Here is a 21,688-nt window from a genome sequence, read left to right as displayed (position 1 = left end):
AGTCATACATGTGATAAACTTTTTTAATAATTTCTGCTGCTTTCCTGATTTCAAGAATCTCCGCCCGAAAAAATCTGCAATTGTCATTGCTTTCATGAGCGTTTAATGATTGGATTTAAGCAGAATACGCCAGCACCGGAGGCTTTATCCATCTTAGAAATGGTCATGTGGCAATTTGTAAATGACCAGACCGTCAGAAAAGGTTGACATATAACCACTTTTTCCATTCTTTCGACCTAGGATATTTCGACTTATAGTTATGTCCAGGATTTGTGCATGACTAAACTGGCACGTCACAATATTTATTCCATATTTATTTAAGTCCGATACGAAATGGACAATATTGGCCCATTCCAACTCCATAGAGGGTCAACCATTTCAATAATCATAACAAAAGTAAAAATATATACAGACTGTCCAGAGGAGGTTCACCATCAGCCCAGGCGTTCCTTTCATGTATTGCCATGTCAATGTAATTGAAGTCAAAAAGGTTCACATGTAATCACTAATTCCATTACTTTCACCTAGGATATTTTGACTTATAGGTATTTCCAAGATTTGTGCATAACTAAACTGTAAGAGTATTATCCTCGAGATTCCCGTAGTCTAAGTTCCCCACCTTTATATGGTGTTAGTCTACGCTAACAGCTCAAAGACGATACATGGCCTCAAATATGGCATTTTTAAGGCTATCCGGGACATAGGGCGGTACTTTTACAATTTTTTTATGCAAAAGTTCATGAAAAGGTTATGGTTCTGTAAGCAGGCTCGTATAGATTGTTTTTATCAGTATAGGCGTATCTTACATTTTATTATGGAATTAAAACCGAGCTTTTATCTCAAAAATATGACCTTTCTTTCTTCTAAATGAAACATTTTACAGGCAAAGTCTTTATAAAATCTTGCAGACACAATTCTGCTGATCTTTTTGAAAAAGGCTAAATGTTTCCATTTTTTATAAAAAAAACTACATTTTGAATCCAAAAGATTTGTTTTTTTTTTACCAAAACAGGCTTTTAAAATCTTGGGTCAAATGCTCGATTCGTAAAATATTGTACAAATTTAAAACAATTCGATTTTTGTTTGGATTAAGCTAAATTTATAAGATTTTTTTTCTCTTTATTAATAATAATTTTGTTTCTGTTGTTTCTGGTTTTTTTCTTGTTGCTGTTCTTTTAATACAATGATAATAATAATAATATTAAATATAGAATTAAACATAAATTTTATCTTTTAACACATATAAAAAATATATATAATATAATTAAAAAATAAAATACATTTGTGTTGCTGTGTGTGTGTATGTGTTTTTGTGTTCAGTTCAGTTTTCTACAGTTATATGGAGAGATTTAGCGCTGATGTTTTGTGTTTGTGTTTTTTTATTTTTTCTAAAAAAGAAATGAGTTTCTTCGCGTTCTTCTTGTTGTTGCGGTTACCATGGAAGTGGAAATGTTGTGGATGATTGGTTAGATACTGCTGTACGGGCAAACGAGGGGTTGGGCCAAAGGTTTGTGTTTTGTTTTGCAATTTGGTATATGTTTTGTTTGGAAGTGGAATTCTCTTTTTTCATCGTTTTCGTTCCATTATTCATTATAATATTAATTATAATTTTAATGTATATTATTATTTATAATATGTTTGTTTTTTTCATTTTGTTTAATTTAATATATATTTTTTAATTACTATATATATAAATATCTATATATATGTACTCATCATTAAATCGTTTTCGTATATTTTGAGGGTTTCATGTGTTTTCTTTTTTGTATGAGTGTTTGTGTGTGTTCCAATAAATTGCTTTATAAAAACCATGTTTCAAAACGATCCTGCAGCAGGGTGTGTTTTTGGGGGAATTGAATAACTCGTCGTCGTGTGAAAAAATTAACACGGCAATTGCTGTTGCAGTTGTTGTTGTTGCGGCTGTTTTTTTATTTGCGTGGAGGCTTTGACGATTTGTGTGTGTTAATGAATGTCTTGGAAAGTAAAAAATATTTAGCCAGTACATGCTCTTATAATTGTAGATATCCTTCGTTTGTTTTTTCTTCCTTTCTCTTCTCTTCTTTTATAATTATTTAAAAATAAGTTATCAGATCCAAATTACGTTTTATTTTTTATTTATTTGACTAAAGATAATTCTTTTATCTTCGGTTAAACTCAGATTTGATAGCTAAAAGAGATTAGATGAGAAATAAAATGTTAGAGGGGTTTTAATCGAATGAAATTGAGAAGTGGGGCAACGTACCTTCTATTATTTCTTGTTTTACTTTTTGTATTTCCGTTTTCATTTCTCTAACAATTTCAGCCTTTAATTGTTCCAAATCACTATTGGATAATCCCGCTACAGATAATCCATCACCATTGACCTACGGGAGCGATAGAAAATTCATTTAAAAAAATAAATTGAAATTCGCGTGAATTTAAATAAGGAAAACAGAATAATTTAAATGAGTAAAATATGATTTAAGTTCGGTTGTGCTGAATTTTTTTCCAAATCAAAAAAATAAAAAATGGGTACAGATTTACATAATCGATGTTTCACTATGCCTGTAATAACTGACTATTTACTCTACGCCATTTTCTATTTATCAAATCAAAATATCAGAATTAAGCCATCTTACAGCCGAAGTGGACGAAGACTATAAAAACACCCGAAATCGGTTATTACCGTTTTGTGTCAAAATGTGAAATGGTCAAAATGCCTAATTACGCGTAAATTTATTGAGTATCAGATGGTACTAAACCAGGAGGTGCCGAATCAAAATAGTGGGCTTAAGCATTTTCTGTCAAAATATATCCCCTAAGAGTCTAAAAGGCCAAATAACAACTAATTTGGATGAAAAACATTTAAAAACTTCAAATTCGGAAAAAAAATTGAAAAATTTTAGCAGAAAGAGGCTCTACATACCGAGAACCATCAATGCCAATTTACAACTAACTACGTAGGAATTTGTGATTGAAGCAATCAAGGTATTGAAGATCAGAAGGCACCATTGTGGGTTTGCGATGGGACAGACATATCCCATTTACCAACACCATATTTTGGCCTCCATTTTGATTAAAATAGACATATGGAGAAGGGAGGCACAATTGTGGATTGGCGATGGGACCGATTTCAAATGGGATGTTTAAATATCAATCGGTTTAGACTTCGTACACATATTTTGGCCTCCATTTGGATTTATACAAATAGATGGACAGCGGATGTAGTCAAATCGGCATAGAATTACATGCTGTTTTAATCAAATCTTTGGGAATGGGCACTTTATGGGCTTGCCTGCATTTTGCAGCGTGACTGTTCTCAAATAGGATTTAACAATACAAACCAAACCTGTACCAAACATTAAATGGGTAAAGCTGCCAAAATAGATGTATAATTTGTCGAGATTAATATGGCTGGTAATTTCTGCACGAAGAGCTCTGTCCATGACAGGGGTCATTACTGACAGCTTTCAAAAAAAAAACTATGGCTAGGCCTCGGGGGAATGATGATATTGAATTCTGTAGACTATGTGTGGACAAGAAAGAGTAGGAGTCAAATGAGCATATCTTCTGTTTCCGACGTTGGCATAGAATCCTTCTCCCAACTGTCGGACATGGATTCCACAATTCTGGTTAACTTCTTAAAGAGTCTAAACGACTATGGCGTATATCTGATAGACATACATCTTTCTAAACGCAAGCTGTTACAGCTGCATAAATATTTTTTCTATCATTTTTTAAATTCTTTAACAACGCTGGGCAGGAAGGAGAACTTTTTTGCACTCCCACTTTTATTACCCTCTGCTTAAACTAATTGTCAATAATTCGGATTGTGTGTGTCTAGATTTTCAATTGCTGAGAGCCAGGCATTTGACAAGTAGGACATATCTTATATCAATACTAATATTTAAACGCTACACGCTGGTGAAAAAATGCGAAAAATAAAACGCGACTACGTCACTCAAAAACAATTGGGGCTATCCCATCTGTAGCCTGTGGCAATTGGCGTAACACAAACGCCTTTACATCCCATATTGCATAAAAATTTTGGTCTTGAGTCTTATAAAGATCAGTCTAAAAAAACAACAACAACAACAACAACGTCGTGCTTTTGATGATTATATCCTTGAAATGCACGAAAAAAATTGTCCATAATTTCATCGAAAAAATTATGTCGATTAATGAGGCCCACTTCGACATCCATACAAATTAAATTGACAGTATGAAATGTCGTCTTCAGAGTTCACTCCCATTCATTGCAATTGAAGAACGTCGGCTACCTAGACAAGCCAGGGTAGTTTTAAATGTCTTAATTTGTATTGAGCGTGAACTGTCTGCCCAGCGTGTTATGCAGGACCGCTCAAAAGCTTAAAAAAGTAACTCAAAGATGGAATTCATGGGGCTATCGAGGACACTTTGTGATTTGGTAAAGCAAAATGTCATGAAAAGCGTATTGCCTTGTAGGCGTTCATTGTAGAATTCATTCCATCATCTTAATTATGAAATGAACATCTTTACTTTTTGCGGACTCACCCAAATATTTGGAGTTGTAAAAAGAAAATATCTATTTTGAGAAGTAACATTTTCCGATTTCACAAGAGAAAAGCCTAAGGTACATCATTAAACAAAGACTGAAGGATGATACTCATTACAAATGCGATGAATACCAACACTTATTGAACCCTTCTGTCTACGAATTATAACGAACGACCATAAACGGGTATGGTGTGTTAATTTAAGATTAAGGGCAAACTTTGTGGAAGTATATTTGGAGGTAAGAGTGACACCAAAGAAAAAGTTTGCAACGTAAAGTCAATACACCCATCAGAGGTGTAGTTTGGTAAAATATTTCTACGCAAGCTTGTGTGGCAAGCCAATTACACACATAGTGTTACGGGGTATAGAAAATGTCATAAAGTACAGTACCGATCCAATATGCGTCGTCCCGATTAGCATCGTCTTTTAAAACTATGCAATATTTGCTTTGTTTTCAATATTTTCAATTTCTCAGTCGGAAATCATATGTAACTACATAAATGTTTAAATTTAATATTCACCTTAAGTATCGTTTCTTCGCTGGCACTACCGAAGCGTTTTCGCATGGGTCGTGGTGACTCACTACCACTGTTCGATGTATTGTGTGAGGAATTTGCATTTGAGTTATTGGAATTTGCCGATGATGAGGAGCCCAATTTGTGTGGTAGTGTATTGGATTTTTCCCAAGGTCGTTGTTTTACTTCTGGTTCCGAATCAGGCTAAAGGATATATAAAGAAATTTATAAAATACAGTAATGATTTTCCTGCATTCACCACACTTACATCTTTCTTTTCGGCCTGAGCACGTCGCCTTGCTAATGTTTTGGCCATTTCGTCCATCATGGAAGCCATACCGCCGCCGCTGCCGCCACGTCCAATGGTACCATAATTGCCGCTGCCTCCGCTGGGTGTGCTACTGCCGCTGTTCTCTGTGGGAGCTGGAGTGGACTGAGATAGAGAAAAACACACGCAATTTTATTAGGAAATGCTGATAAAATATAATTTGTCGACTTACCTTCTTTTTCAATTTGGCCTGTTGCAATTGGGCAGCCAGGGAACCCATTAGGTCTGCCTGGGGATCCTCTTTTTTGGCTGCTGGACCAGCACCTCCTCCGCCTATGGGTGGTGGCGGAGGCGGCGGGGGTGCTGCTGGACCGCCACTTGGTCCTCCGGGGCCACCACCTCCCATTGCTGGCGGTGCTGGGGGAGCTGGAGGTTGGGGTGGCGGTGGAACTGGTCCTGCACCGCCAGCATTACCATTGAACATGGGCGGAGCAGCACCGCCAAATGCTGGTGGTGGTGGAGGAGCTGGTGCCCCTGGTGCACCGGGAGCACCACCTGGGCCACCACCGGTACTACTACTCATACGATTGAGTGGCGGTGGCATAGGTACATTGCCAACGGGAGCACTACTATTGACTGGCATCATTGGTGGAGCCCCAGGCACCTGACCATAGGGATTCTCGGTTTGCTGTACCTGGCCACCACCATTCATTTGTCCATAAGCATTTGGTGGCGCTGGCGGGCCATTTGGCATTGCCGGTGGCTGGGGCGGTTGGGGTGGCATTGGTATACCGCCACCGCCCATCTGGGGCGGTTGACTGCCGTAAACATTGTTGGCACTCTGCGAATTTGAGATGCCGCCTGGTCCCATTTGTTGCTGCGAAGACACATAGTGAGGAACACCGCCATTCTGATGTGGCGGTGGCATGGGAGGCTGGGGTGCTTGAGGTATCATTCCACCAACGACTTGCTGCTGTTGCGGATATTGATGCATATTAAGATTGGGATTAGAATTCGACAAGACATAGTGGGATTGCTGATACTATGTTGTGGTGTGGTAGAGGTAGTCAATAGGTTGATTGATTCAAATTCAGATTCAGTTCAGATTGAGATTTGGGGGGACGGACAAGGATGATGTTGGTGTGTTTATGGGAGAAATTTTGTAGCGTTTAACAACATTCAACCAGATTTTTATTTTTTTGGTAAGATGATTAAGTCAATCATCAAATGGAATGTGATTGAGCCAATCATCATGGTTCGGTCGGTTCATACGTTTGTAGGTGGATTGGTTGATTGAGCAGGAGTATAATTGTATTGTTTATGATGATAGGATCAGATCAAGCAGTAGTTTTGTGGTTTTTTACATTTTTTTATTATTTTATTTAATTTTTTTTATTTTGTAAAGTTGTGAAGCGTTCAGGCATGAAATGGAATGAGATAAAAAAGATACAAACAAAGAAATCAAATGAAAGAAAATATAATACAACAACAAATCAAATTTGTTTTGGTTTTTTGTTTTCATTTTTGTGTGAAAGAAGTCTGTTTCGAACTTAACATGCAATATGTACAAGGGTTTAGAGATAACGGGGCCCAGATACCAAAAAACGAAAATAATAAGAAATTAAAAATGAAAATTTTTACAGAAAAATAAAAAATGAATTAAAATTCAAGTGAAAAGTTGATAATCAGAAAGATATTTTATAAAAATTTATACAGAGAGGTATTGGATTTTCTTTGAAGCCTATGTATGGGGCACTTTACATGAAGAATTCGAAGAAACAAAGTGCATGGAGTGTTCTAAAATATACAAATGATTGTATATCTCAAGATTTTTATCCAAGTCAGAGGCGTTACCGATATACAATAAAATCGACCATAAAAATTTATGAAATTACCTTAATTTATATTTTAAAATTTCACCGATTTTAATTATGCGAAAATCAATAATATGAATTCTACCTAACGTCATACTGCCAGGGATATTTCGGGTTTGCTTATGTACAACGTAAGCCCAGATGAAGAATGTTAGTGGAATTCCTCAATCCTCCCTTACAGTATGGTGAATTTATAGTGAATTTCTCTTAATTGTGCCAATAAAAAATGGGACAATTCTGCAAAAGGTAAACCTCGTCCAGCTGTATATACACACTGGTCGAAGATGAAACCCCGATAAGCAAGTCATACAGGCTCAATGGCTTTTTCAGAAGACATTTGCCTATTTATTGCGCGACCCTTAGAGGATTCCGCATACCACCGATTAACATTGATGATTGCAGATATGAAATTTTATTAAACAAGAATGGATTCCCGGCCATAGTAACATGATGAACTATGGAAGAGTCGACCGATCTACTAACGGATGATTATATCAAATTCCACATTGTGTACTAAATTAGCACTAAGTAAATATAGAAGGCAGGGACGATTTAGCAAAATTCACCTCGATTTGGTAAACTTCACCTGACTTATCCAGAGAAAAAGTAAACCGATATATAGGTTTAACGAAATAGAAGCCTTTTTCAGACCAAAATACTGGCCACCAGAAGGCAGCCGATTTAATGAAGGATCTTGGAATTAGCAACACATGACCTGTGACTGTTATTCTGTGATAGTCAAGCGAATCTGAAAGCTTCAAAAGAGCCTTTCTTGAGTTAAGATACCCGATTTTGTTAACAAAGTTAGATCTTAAGGAATGAACCAGCTAATGAAGTGCAGGATCAGCTTTTAGTTGATCAATCTACAATTCCATGATTTTGTCAAATAGTCGTGTAGCTACTTAATGAACAGCGTTAAAGGGCCTACTTCGAAAAATTGTAATCCGTTCTTAAAGTGTCCAAGGGAATTATCGAATTGATTCGGGAATAAGTGTAGACTTCAGCGATGCGATGTTGACTTTTTAAGGAAATGTGAGAATGAAGAAAATATATAAACGATAAAATCAGCTAATGATCTAGCCAGAAGTGACTTTTAGTCGACAAATCTACCAACTGATGATTCTATCAAATCTGCTAGTTGCAATCTGGATGTAAAGAATCCATGGAGCTTCTTGAAGTGATGTAAGAATCAGATAAATAAGATATATAAAAGATTGAATCAGCTGAAAGCTTAGTCAAGAGGCTTTAAGTCTCTCGATATACTAATCGACGATTCTGTCAATCTATCAATTTCCTGCTTCATTATTAGCATTTAATGCGCCTGTTTTATGGTGGCTGGTAAAAATAATACAGGGTCAGGTATATTATATTAGTATATTATATTATTGTAGGGTCAGGTTTATTATTTCCAAATGGAATGATAGTGATCTGGACTTCTGCAGACTATGTGAAGATGAAGAAGATGATCTAGCCAGGTGTGGCTTTTAATCGATCGATCTACCAGCCTATAAATATTTCAAATTATTCTTCCAAAAGGCTAATAAGAATAGATAATTGTAAATCGGTTGTAAATTATCCCGGGGAAAATATCAAAGTGATTTGAGCGACCCTGTAGACTTAATAATTGGGGTGGACTTTATGGGATAATTGACTTTTAATTCTGAACTTCTTCCGTTGAGCCAGCTGATGACCTAGCCAAGAGTGGCTTTTGGCCTATCAATCTACCAAACGAGGAGTCTATGAAAATATTTACTTACTGCTTCATCGGCAGCTTCAAAGGATCTATTTCGACAAGCGTGACCTTAACGATTAAACATCTACTCGCCAGTTATGATTTTTGTTTCGAGGGTGTTTTTGCAAAATTTACGAATACTACCTAGTTATAGCAAATTAAACTAGCTATTACTTAAAAATTAATGATGCATTCTTCAACAACGCATTGAAATGATTAAAATCTACCACATCATACAGTCACAGTTCTCAAAACTAAAACATTTGGGCTCGTTGTGAAGCTGCCTGTCAGATCCCAATGCCGATCAACTTAGCGATCTGAAGAGTGAAATCCGTTCAAGTCGCTAAAGTATTGCTGCTGTAGTACAAAGTGTTAAAGAAATCCTAGACTTGTCTATTCCTCATTGTTCGGAATTCGGATTCTACAATTTGAAATTCGGACTCCGGATTACAGCGCATTTTGCATAGATTAGACTTAATAACGTTCGGTTAACATAAGAACTCAAATCTGTCGATTATCAACAATACCGTTTCTTTAATTATTGGGTGCCAGAATTGCATACAAATGATCCTAAAAGCCATCGAAGAATCATATTTACAGATGAGGCCTAGTTCCACCACGGTTGCTACGTCAATAAGCCCAACAAGCCTTATTGGTATTAAAAAGAAATCTGCTTATGGGTTGAATAATGATCCGACGGAGTCATTTGACCTTTTTGAAATGAATTGCACTATCAAGAGATAAATAATGTTCCTTGTAGTCGGAGTTGGACCGTCGCCAATAAGACGGCGCTACATGTCACACATGTCTTTTACGAGAAAAGTTATATCTCAAATAGGTGATTGCAATTAAGCACCGAGATTTGATTTAATAACTTGCGGCTTCTTCCTTTTTGGAGCCACGTAGTTTAAAATTGAGGGAGTGCCTAAAAGTATGCTTTAAAATACTTAAGATAAATGCGAAAAAGCCACATTTCATATGGCTCTAATAAAATGTTTTAATTAGATTTTAGTTCTCAAGGATTCATTTGAAACCTCTTCATTTACATAACAACCAGGTGACATAATATGACGAAAAGGTTGGATTCCATAGGGAGGTGTGTATCATTCGATATAGCACCTGGGATACAGAATCACTGTTGGTGGAGATATTATACACTATTAAAAAGTTATTTAGAAGTCAGACTCTAAAAGGCAATATTTGAATTGAGTTTCAAGATACGAGAGGAAAGCAAAGAAAAATACATATTTTCTTCTCCACTACCGTTCAAACCCCATGTTTCGTGTCTGACCAACTAAAATATGGCTTAAAGACACCATTTGGCATGCCCTCCACCAAAATAAAAGGGGGAAAACAAAATACCCATACCAGATAATAACAAAGAAAAATAATAAATTTAGGCCAAATAGCAAACAAAGAGGAAGGAGGAAATTAAAAAGAACAAAGAACGGTTTGAACAAATGTTCAAATATTCAAATTATAGCAAAAAATAATAGAAAATCATGTAAAAAACGAAACTCAGGAATAAAAGAAACACTAACAACTGTGTGAGGGCAAATCTGTTCTTGTTGTTGTTCGTGTGTGTTGTACTAACCTGATTTGGTTGCTGCTGATAACCGCCAGCATTGACCATTTGTTGGGTGGCATAGAGCGCATGTTGTTGCTGCTGTTGCTGGAGTTGTTGTTGCGTTTGTTGCATCTGTGACGGAGTGTGGTATGATTGCTGTGGCGGCTGACCCGGTCCTGGTGGTATCTGTTGTTGTTGTGGCTGCATTGGCGGCTGTTGTTGCTGCTGTGGATGCTGTTGCATGCCATTTTGTGTTGGTCCAGTTGTGTGCCCATAGATTGAATGCTGTTGTTGTTGCTGCTGCTGGTGTTGTTGCATTTGTGGTGGCTGTGGTGCCGCTGGAGCACTAAGGGAATTCCTTTAGTGTTGAAGTCAAAATGTTTTTTGCATAGAAAAATTTTGGATGCGTGTGTGTGTGTGCATGTGGGGATTTTGTGATTTCATTTTTCGAAAAGTGAGAATTTAGACACCAATAATGTTTTTGGAATTGAGTTTAAATTTGGAATAAACACAAAAGAGGCAGGCAAATAGGGAGTGTGGTGATGGAAGAAATTGTGGGAAGGAGGTGTATTAAAATTATATTTTTTTGTATTGCAGGACAGACATAGTGCAGGCAATGTAATTTTTAACATCCAATTAGAAAAAAAAAATTAAAAGAGGTGTAGAATTGGTGAAAAGATTTTCGTGGTGATGAATTTGATTACAGATGTAATGTGTGAGTGTGTGTGTGTGTTTCAATCAATACAAACAAGCAATTGCATTTAATGTTCCACCAAGGATGTTGACAAATCGCAATGACGTTAGACAGACATGATGGCATTAAGAGATAGAAAGACATCCAAAAGTGGTGATGGTTAGGTGATGATTGTCCAAAACGAGAGATACGAGATACGTTGGTGATGATATTGGTGATGTTGTTGTTTTTTTCGTTGTAGTTGTTGTTGTTCATGATGAATACGTAACGAAAGAAAGAAACCAAAGTACAACAATGGACACAATACACAAATGTACCAAAAACGTAACAAGTTCATCGAAACGAAAAATGAAACCGAAAACGAAAAAAAAGAAGAAGACAAGAAATACAATTCTAGATAAGTAAAAATCGACTCAAGCAATTATTCAATATCGTTTCTATTATATAATTAGTAAATAAAACCAAGTCCTCCCCAGGGTTTGGGGGGCCAAGACGACAACATTTGTTCTAACATTGACAATGTCTAGTAGAAATGGTGGTGTATGAGAGAGATAGTGGGTGAGATGACTTATGTCTGTCAAAGGAACTTGGACTACTAACCTGCTGGTGCGATGATGTCCCTGCTGTGGCGTCGGTGGGCTTTGGGGTATATTATTTTGATTCGTTTGTGAAGTGGGTGTCTGTGCCGATGGTGTTACTTGGCCTGTTATCTGTTGCTGCTGCCGCAAGATGGCAGCATCTTCACTGGTCATTGTGCGATAGCCCATATCTTCTTCATAACCATTGCCATTTGTTGGCTGGCCGGGATTGTTGGCAACACGTCCACTGAGAACCTGTTAAATACAAAAGTAAAGTCAATAAAGATATTTTGAAGACATAAATCGACAGAATAAAACAAAAGTGTATAGGATGTTTAAAGTGCGTTTAATCTAGATTTAAGTAGCCTATTTTTAATTAGAGTTTATTATTCAAAAATCTATCTTGATCCTTGATTTTGAAAAATACAGGGTTTTAATAAAAATATTGGAGGGTTGACAAATTAGGGATTTGTTAAAAAATATACCTTCCGACCTATACAATTTTAAAGGACCTTCGAAAGGGTTTCCTGACCTAAAATCAAACGATTAAAAAAAGTAGGGAACCTTCTGACCAAGAATTGTACATTTTTAGGAAAAATTTTAAGAAAACTTTCAAATAAAAACCGTGGATTTTCAGGGTCTCCCGACCAGCTATCATGGATTTTTTTTAAGAAAAATGTTAGAGAGCCTGATCAAAAATGCTTGATTTTGAAGAATATTTTTTAAAAGAACTTCTTACCGAAAATCATTTATTTTTTCAATAAGAATGTTGGAGTTCCAAAAATTAAGGATTTTTAAGAAAAATTGTAGACCTTCTGACCCAGTATTGCAAATTTTTTTTAGAAAACTTTACGAATAAAACCATGGATTTTTAGAAATATTTAGAAGGGTCTCCGATCAACAATCATGGATTAAAAAAAATTACAAATTTTTTAAGTGAAACTTCGGAAAAGGTTCATTCTTAAGCTCAGACAGTTCTAAGTAAAAGTTGAGAGGACCTTCTGACCAAGAATTGTAAGAAAAATGTTTCGAAAACTTTCGAAGAAAAATCATGGATTTTTAGAAATATTTTGAAGGGTCTCCCGACCAACAATCATGGATTTTTTTAATAAAAATGCTAGAGGACCTGATAAAAAGTGCTTGATTTTGAAGAATACATTTTGAAAGGACTTCTTACAAAAAAATCAGCCGTTATTCAATAAAAAATATTGTAAGGCTTAAAAATTGGGGATTTTGAAAGAAAAAAATTAAAGGATCTTCGGACAAATTTTTTTAAAAGAAACGTAAAAGGACTTTCGGTTTCAAACATTTTTAAACCAAACGTTTTAAAATCAAACGTTTTTAAAAACAAGTAAGCAATGGCTACAGTCGAGCGGGGCCGACCGTTGAATACCCTACAACACTATAATAAACGATACCGTTTATATAGGTGAGATACTAGAAAGAATTCCACAAGATATTGTGACAAATTATAAAAGAAAACCATCAGGTTTCGTTCTCTAATTTTCGAATAATAGCAACTTAAACTAATTTGCTCATTTCCAATTTATTGGTAGATGTTGCACTTAAATGGTCTTCCTAGATCTGGAACCAATATTTCCCAAAAACCTATAATTTCTTAGAAGTGGCAAAAGATTAACATTTATTATTGGTTTTTGACTGAAACGCATCTATATGAGATACAGACATTTGACTATATTCGTTAACGAAATTGTCAGAAGTGTGTCTTTCCTGTATTTGTGAATTCTCGAAAAAGTCTCTGGAATGGACATTTTCGTATTTTGTCTACAAAAGTTGGCAAACTATTTCACACATTGAATATTTTTGGATGACCATCCAAAACTGCTTAGTTTTTGCAATGTCCCCCTTTCGTGTGCGTGATGATCGGGCGATAATTACGACCTGCCGACAATTTTGCAGTTTTTTGGTCCATTTCAACCCCTAAATATATGGCGATCATCTCCAAAAAGAGTAGGCTTTCATTTTGGCCCTCATCTTATCCCCATGCAAAATTTCGTAAGGATCGGGCCATAAATGCGATCTGTATATGATTTTCTGATGTCATAACTACTTAGTTTTGTTAGCTGTAGAAATATTACCAAATGTTTAATTCAAAATGAAAATATGCCAAAAATATGACAAAATTGAAAAAATATGAGAAAATTTTACAAAATCAATATTTTCATCTTTAGAGAGATATTTTTATGCGATTTTTTTAGACGTTTTTTCTTTCCTGCCAAGAGGCCATTCTGAATTAACGAGAACTGTCGAAATCAGTTCAGCCGTTCTCGACATATAAGGGATCTTTCAAGCATATCTTCTTTGATAGACATATATATCGAACATATTTTGCTATATATCCGATTTGTTGGATGTTAACATCAATGTAAAGGTCAGAAGTAACCTTGTCATGGCTTTGTGATTTCGCCGGGATTTAAAATATTCGCGGTTTAATGAAAAATGTTGAATTTTTTCAACACAAAATATATGGCCTATTTTACCCGCTAAATATTATCCGATGACCACCCAAATTGGTAGGCTTCTTCCCCGTCCTAAACTCTAGCTACATGCGAAATTCCGCGTCGATTGGTCTATAATTGCGACCTGTATAGCTACTGCAAAATCCGAAATTTTTTCAGTATTTGGTCCATTTCAACCCCTAAACATTTGGCGATCATCTCAAAAAGAAATAGGGTTCTATTCTGGCCCAACCCCGACCTCCATTCCAAATTTCGTGAAGATCGGGCCATAATTGCGACCTGTAGAGTGATTACAAATTAACATGGACAGACGGACAGACGGACGGACGGACATACATAACTAGATCGACTCAGCTCAGCGAGCTAGGAAGATCCATATATACTTTCCTATGTGGGAAATCAATATTTCGTGGTGTTACATAATTTTTGGCCCAATCAAACTTATAATACCCCCAACACATAGTGTTGTAGGGTATAAAAAGTTAAGAGAACCTTCAGACCAAGAATTGTAAATACTGTGAAAAATTTTAAGGAAACTTACGAATAGAAGCCGTGGGTTTTTAGAAATATTTTGAGGGTTCTCCCGATCAACAATCGTGGATTTTTTAAGAAAAGTTTTAGAGGACAGACCAAAAAGGCTCGATTTTTTTTTTCAATAAAAAAATTGGGGATTTTTTAAGAAAAATTTTAGAGGACCTTCGTTTTTAAGAGAATTTTAAAACGACCTTCGGAAGGGTTTCCTGATTCAAAATCAAACATTTCTAAGACAAACTTTAGATGACCTTCATCCAAAAATTGTAAATTTTGTAAGAAAAATGTTATGGAAACTTACGGGAAATCCTGGAAATTTAGGAAGATTTTGAAGTGTTTTCCGACCAGCAACTATGGATTTGGTCTCCCGACCAACATTTTTTTGTTGAAAAGGTCCTCTAACATACATACCTTTTCAACAAAAAACGTGGATTTTGAAGAGCAATTTGAAAGAGTATTCGTATCAAAAATCAAAATTTGTTAAGACTAAACTTAGAGGACTTGCTGAGCAAAGGATTTTCTGATCACAATCCTTTTTTATTTTATTTTCCGGAAAAAATCAGGGATTTAAGAAACGTGGATTTTCAAGAATATTTTGAAGAGGGTCCTGAAAAAATGTGTAAATTTTTTAGAAAAATTCTTAGAGAGCCTTTTGACCAAAAATCGATTTTTTCTAAGAAAAATCAGAAAGGACCTTCTAATTAAAAACACAAAATCTTTTGAAAAAATGTTGGATATTTGCTGGCGTTGATGGTCATTTGGACCGCAATTCAAGGATTTCCTTCCTTCAAAAATGTTAGAGAAGTAAAAATCGTGGATTTTAAAGTATTTGACCTTCTGACATCCTTTATTTTTTTTAATGTTAAAGGGACTATAATCCTTGGTTTTTTAAGAATATTTTTTATTTTCCTAAATCAGGGATTTAAGAAAAAAAATTGGAGCACCCACTGACAAAAAAATGGATTTTAATAAATTTTTTGAATAGGCTTCTAAAAAAATTGTGATTTTATTAGAAAAATTGTTAGGGAGCCTTCTGACCAAAAATCAATTTTTTCGTGGACTTCTAAAAAAATCTTAAAATACCTTCTAATTGAAAACCTCGAATTTAAAAAACAAAATGGCAAAGAACCTGAACCTGACATCCCTTATTTTTTATGTTAATAGAGGCGTCGTCAAAAAATTACATTTCTGGTCGAACATTGTTGTTCTTTTAAGGATTTTTATTAAAAAAATTAAATTTTAGAACATTTTCTGACAAAAAATGTTCAATCTTTCCGGTTTTTTTTTTGGTTACAGTATACCAGACCTTCGAAAACTCGCTCGAACTCCCCAAAAAATCCCACTCATCGAGGAATCTTGCTCGCGAGCAAGTTTCACTCTCTCGTGAAAATGAGCAAATCTGTACTCTGCTGTATACCCAACAATTACATTTTCGAGGACTTCCCGTCAAAAATGGATTTTAAAGAATATTCTCAGTTTACTTCACAGAAAAAATTAATAAAGTCTAGAGATTATGTCCGGTGAAATGATGGTTCAGCTATGCCTAGCAAACATTTTTGAAGCACCTTATTTATTTTTTTTATTTATTATTTTATATATATATTTATTTTTTTATATATATTTATTTTTTTATATATATTTCCCAACTCACCTCCAACGCATGCATCATTGCCCTGGCAAAGGCTTCAGCATCATTTTGACTCGAAAAATTGAGACCATAGACATATTTGGAATCGCGCCATTGATGAAATGTGGCAGTGGCTTGATTGTATTTCAGTCCTTTTAAAATGGAACAATTGATGACAACCTCGTGGTCCTGCAGTTTACGGCCGACAACACGAAATGTGTTGTTCTGTTGGTGGTGGTAGATTTGTACCTTGCTGAGGCCCGACGAAGTGCCCGATGGCACCCATTTCTTTTGGTTATCATCGTAGACCATGACGGAGGCACGTGCCCCAATAATACTTTGTTCACTGGAAGAAATAAGACAAAAAATTTAATTTAGTAAAATATTACATTAAATTATTTAATTAAAAAAAGGAATTATTTGAGGGGGAGGGAGGTGCAAATAGTTCATTGCTCATTTATTTTCCAAGCCATTTTTATTTTCTTTTAATAAAGTAATTATCCGATAAAAATTTCATTTAATTAATAAACAATTAAGGAAAATCGTTTCATTTTAATTTTGTGTGGAAATTTCGTGTGGCATCTTCATCATCGCCATCTACAACAACATCGTGCAAGTCTTGGTCGAATGGAGGGCTGTTGACGTTTGAAATCAGCATAAAAACAAACAACAACCTCGCGCCACCAACAATCAACATTAAATTATTATTTTTATTTCGTTTTTTGTTTCTTCTCGATCTGATAAAAATTGCCCACAATTACAAAGTTTCATTTGCTTGTACGAACATACTTTGTTAGCGATTTTTTCTGGCTTCTTCTGTTGTTTTTTTAATTACAAAACATTAAGAAAATTAATTTTCTCACTTTGTTGTCGGCATATTAAAGTGGCCGTTAAGGCTGTTTTTGATGGATGATAACAACTATTATTAGCTGGCGTTCATCGTTTGAAAATGGAAAAAATTGTCTAATTTAAAGCAAAAGAAAATCTGAAGCAAATATATAATTATAATTACATCAACAAGAAGGTAAGCACATGTCATTACCCGTTACATTACCATATCGTAACAACTGATTACATTAAGCATTATGGTAATCGATGGTCTAGACAATGTCTGAAAATTCCAAAAATTGGAACGAGCTTAGAAATGGAATGTGCTGAATAATTCATTACCAGGTAATGAAAACCATCTACTTTTTATGCCTCAACCTAAATCTTTTAGGCCAAAATAAAAAATGTCTTCAAATTTATGAAGAAAAACTGAATATAAATTACTTCTTACTAAGTAATGATTAAAAGTTATATATCCAACCTATATCTCATTACCAAATAATGGATTTATTTAGTACAATTTTGTCACCAATAACTACTTACAAGCAGCTGACTGAGCACATTACCAGTAATGACCTTTACTTATCCTCAGCGTTAAACGAATAGGTTAAAAAATAATGAATTATTCTTAAAAAAATATTATATCGCCTACTTTTTTCCTTGTAAAGCTATTAGTAATGACGGTACAGATTGTGATCGTACGTCAACAAAAACTAAGGTGGTATGAACTCCTGTACCAGCAAACAAACAAAATATATAAAAGAGTTTCTCGAAGCACTTATACATTATAGGAATTGCAAGTGTGGTGAAATTGAATACAAACTCATCTCCAGGTTTGTTTGTTTTTTTTTTGAAATCTTCTGAGCTCTGCTTTTGAAGGGCCTTAGGACTCTCAAAGGGGCTCTTAAAGAAAACTCTCTGACGAAAATATTTGGAATGGTCCTCTGCCTAAAAAACGGGGAAAATGTAAGACGACGTTTTGGCTAAAAATTGATTTTTTTAAAAGATGAAGGGCCTTATCTCCAAAAATCATAAGCTTTTAAACACAAATCTTAGATTATTTTCGGACCGTGTTTTATATTTTTAGGAAAAATATTAAAACCCCTTCTGAAGGGGTTTCTTACCAAAATAAAACATAGGTTTTGTTAAAGTAAAGTGTCAAAGATCTTTTCGACCAAAAATCATAGACATCTAGGAATATTTTGAAGGAATTCTTGACGAAAATTCTGAATAAAACTTTTTTGATTATTTTAAGGATGCTGGTTTGAACCTCTGCGCCAACAAACATAAAAGTATAAAAGAGATTCTCGACGCACTTATACATTATAAGAACTGCAAGTGTGGTGAAATTGAATACAAACTCATCTCCAGGTTTGTTCTTTGAAATTTTTATTGGCGTTTTGTGGAACTTGGTAAACCCTTACTTCATCTGGCATGTCCATGTTTATATAAGGGGAAAATATGCTATTTGGTAAGTAGTAGTGGTAAAGATATTTTTGCAGGGTCAAATGGAAAATATAACTCAAACATAAAAAATATATTTGAAATCGGGCCTAACACCTATGGTCATATACAGGCACTATACCGAAAAGGGATCGACATGACCCATTCCTTATTCATATCTAAAGTTCCCTATAAATTTCTAAAGCTCTAAATTAAATTCTAAGAATATATCGAAAAATATTGATGTTTCTTTGCATATGGTCAATCGATATACAGGGTGATATTAGAAAACTGCAACAAAGTCAAACGCCATAATTTCTACATTTTTTTAATTTTACTGAATGAAAGCAAAAAAAATTGGAAATAGCATCAAATTTTAGAATAAGTTTAGATTTGTTCGAATTGGTCACCTTTGGCGCGAATTATGGCCTTCAAACGGCAAATGAAACCGTCACACGCTGCCCGAATGTTGCTCGTATTTTGGCCAATTCCAGGCGAGAGATTTTGGTGGCTATTGTGCGCTGGAAGTTTGTAACCATTCTTGGGTGGAGCGTGCCGAGTGCGATGGTGCTGAGTCCTGTTGGAATGTCCAAGGTCTGCGGCAAAAATGTTTGGGTGTCCAGGCTTTAATACACCCTCCAGAATATTTTCGCGATAATATTCGACATTTATTCTGATGCCGCGGTCGATTAATGCGAGCGGAGAGCCACACCATCACCATGGCCGGCGCTTGAGTTCTGGTGGCCAACCGAAGGTGCACATTTTCAGCTGATCTCTTTGGCAAGTAAACATGATCATTTTGCTTGTTTACAAACTGCTGGACAACGAATGTTTTCTCATCGGCAGTTCAGCACTTTCGGCCAAGCGAAGCAACTCTTTAGCTCTTTTGAGTCTATTTCCTTTCTGTTGCGGTGTAAGTTCTTGGACTTTTTTTGAAATTTCAATAGCTTTACCCCGAGCTCATTTTTTAATATTTGCCGAATGGAATACTTATGTCAGACCCAGCAAAGTATATATATTCTTCATCAGCTTAAAATTCTAAGTCGATTTAGCGACGTTCGTCTATCTGTCTGTCTGATAGAAGGCTAAAATTTTGCACACATGTGTATTTTGCCAGTAGGCAGATTAAGTTCGTAAATGGGCCATGTGGGTCCATGTTTTCGTATATCCATATAACGTTGCCTCCCAATATTCGATATTTTTATGATTTTAGAGTCATTATAGATCGGAATTATTCAAATTTTGTATTTGAAGTTCGGAATCGATATTACAGCCTATGCAAGGAAATTGCTAATGCAATCCATATCTTCGTATGACCCCATATAACGAGACCACCTAATTTTCGAAATACGCGACATTGTTTGCCGGAATTGTTTCAAATTTCATTTTTGAAGTTCGCAATCGATACTACAGCTTATGGCGGAAAATTATAAATGCAGGTCCACGTCTTTGTATAATCCCCGATATTCGCTATTTTCATGATTTTAGATACATTATAGACCGGATTTGTTTCAAATTTCGTATTTAAAGTTCCTAACGGGTCCTTCAGCCTATGACCAAAAATGTATAATACAGCTCCACGTTTTTGTATAGCCCTCATAAAACGATGTCTTCCTATTTTCGATATTTTTTGATATTAACGACATTATTCACCGGAATTGTTTCAAATTTCGTATTCGAATAATAATGGGAATAATGGGTCCTACAGCTCCACGTCTTCGTACAGCCCCCATATAATGATATCTCCCTATTTTCGATATTTTGATGATATTAACGACATTATTCACCAGAATTGTTTCAAATTTCGTATTCAAAGTTCCTAATGGGTACTACAGCCTATGACAAAAAATTAATTGTGTGGGTCCACGTCTTCGTGTAACTCCCATATAACGGTTTTCATTTAAGCGGTATTTCTCGACGGATTTTTTTTTAGAAAAATTTTAAGTTCCAGCAATTTTGAGATTTTTTTTCTTAGTTTCTTAGATCTTGCCTTGGTCCAAAAAATATAATGCCGTATACCAAAGACCTAACATGTTCCAATCACAAACTGTTGGTGATTTTACTACAAATTAAAAATTCAAATTATCCAAATGAAAAAAAGTAAGCTCTGTAAAAGAATTCCATGACAATTAGGTCATAGTACTAAAAACGACCCAATGTATCATGAAAAACGAAACACCATCAAGATAAATCAATCAAAACTATGGCCAGATTTTTTCTTCTTTTAAATCAGACAAATAAAAACAAGAACAACATCAGCTAAGCAATTCCAATGAAAATAAATCTCAGCAACAGGAAGTTCTTGCAACAACAACAAAGCATTGAAAAAAAAAACAACACTGAAACATTAGAAATGCAACAATTCTCAGTCAACAAGATTCCCAGTTATAGCCAAAGAAAGAGTAGCGGACGAACGAGTGAACGAACGAACACCTGACACTGCTTTCTGGCCAAATGCTACAAAAAATGATTCATAGACATTTCCTAACAATTCCAATGAATAATAACGACAAACAACCAGAGGCGGGCATTCCGGGAGTTGATCTATTGAAAAAATCTCAATTTCTAATTGAAAAACAATTATAACAGCAGCAACAAAAATGAATAGTGTTGTTGTTGTTTTTACAATAGAATAAATTCTGAAAAAGCGAGGTATTCAAATCATTCCAATGACAAGCCAACAGCTCCATGTAATGGCCCATGAGGAACATAAAATGTTACGACTGACCGACCCATCAAGAAGGCGGATCAGTCTTCTCAGTGTCTAAAGGGAGATGAACTCCAGCGAGATAAAGGTGAGAATTACAGCAGCAGAACCCAACAGAGCACGTACAGATTAAGAGATAGAAATGTTGGTACCGTAATTCATAGCTTGGTTATGGCTAAGAATGCTGGCGAGGAGTACCAATTTCACTTTATTTTACTGCCACTTCTTTGTGGAACATTTAGATTTTTACTCGCCGATGACAAAAGATGACAAAAAAAAAAAACGGCAAATATGCCAGCCAAGTGGCATCGTTTGGCTGGCTGTTTGCC

The 21,688-nt window shown here is 35.4% G+C and overlaps 1 protein-coding gene across 4 annotated transcripts in view; it reads right to left on the bottom strand.

The window, feature by feature from the left end:
• Positions 1 to 1,153: 1,153 nt before the first annotated feature.
• The window catches only part of LOC101897814 (protein enabled), a 37,462-nt gene continuing 16,927 nt past the window's right edge, over positions 1,154 to 21,688 (bottom strand). The window contains exons 2-9 of one of the 4 annotated variants that reach the window (XM_011294899.3): positions 16,406 to 16,727; positions 11,766 to 11,998; positions 10,499 to 10,829; positions 5,531 to 6,340; positions 5,299 to 5,463; positions 5,037 to 5,234; positions 2,243 to 2,363; positions 1,154 to 2,167 (exon numbers count right to left, since the gene is read on the bottom strand). In XM_011294899.3, the coding sequence (XP_011293201.1) occupies positions 2,139 to 2,167; positions 2,243 to 2,363; positions 5,037 to 5,234; positions 5,299 to 5,463; positions 5,531 to 6,340; positions 10,499 to 10,829; positions 11,766 to 11,998; positions 16,406 to 16,727 (2,209 nt within the window). In that variant the 3' untranslated portion in view covers positions 1,154 to 2,138. The remainder of the gene's footprint in view (positions 2,168 to 2,242; positions 2,364 to 5,036; positions 5,235 to 5,298; positions 5,464 to 5,530; positions 6,341 to 10,498; positions 10,830 to 11,765; positions 11,999 to 16,405; positions 16,728 to 21,688) is intronic. The other 3 variants (XM_005185125.4, XM_005185126.4, XM_011294900.3) reach the window with 3 other exon arrangements.

This window comes from Musca domestica, unplaced genomic scaffold (assembly GCF_030504385.1).
Source record: "Musca domestica strain aabys unplaced genomic scaffold, Musca_domestica.polishedcontigs.V.1.1 75, whole genome shotgun sequence".
In the NCBI taxonomy this organism is placed as follows: Eukaryota; Metazoa; Arthropoda; class Insecta; order Diptera; family Muscidae; genus Musca; species Musca domestica.
The sequence above is the reverse complement of the archived record's forward strand: the minus strand, read 5'-3'. Positions and strand labels throughout refer to the sequence as shown.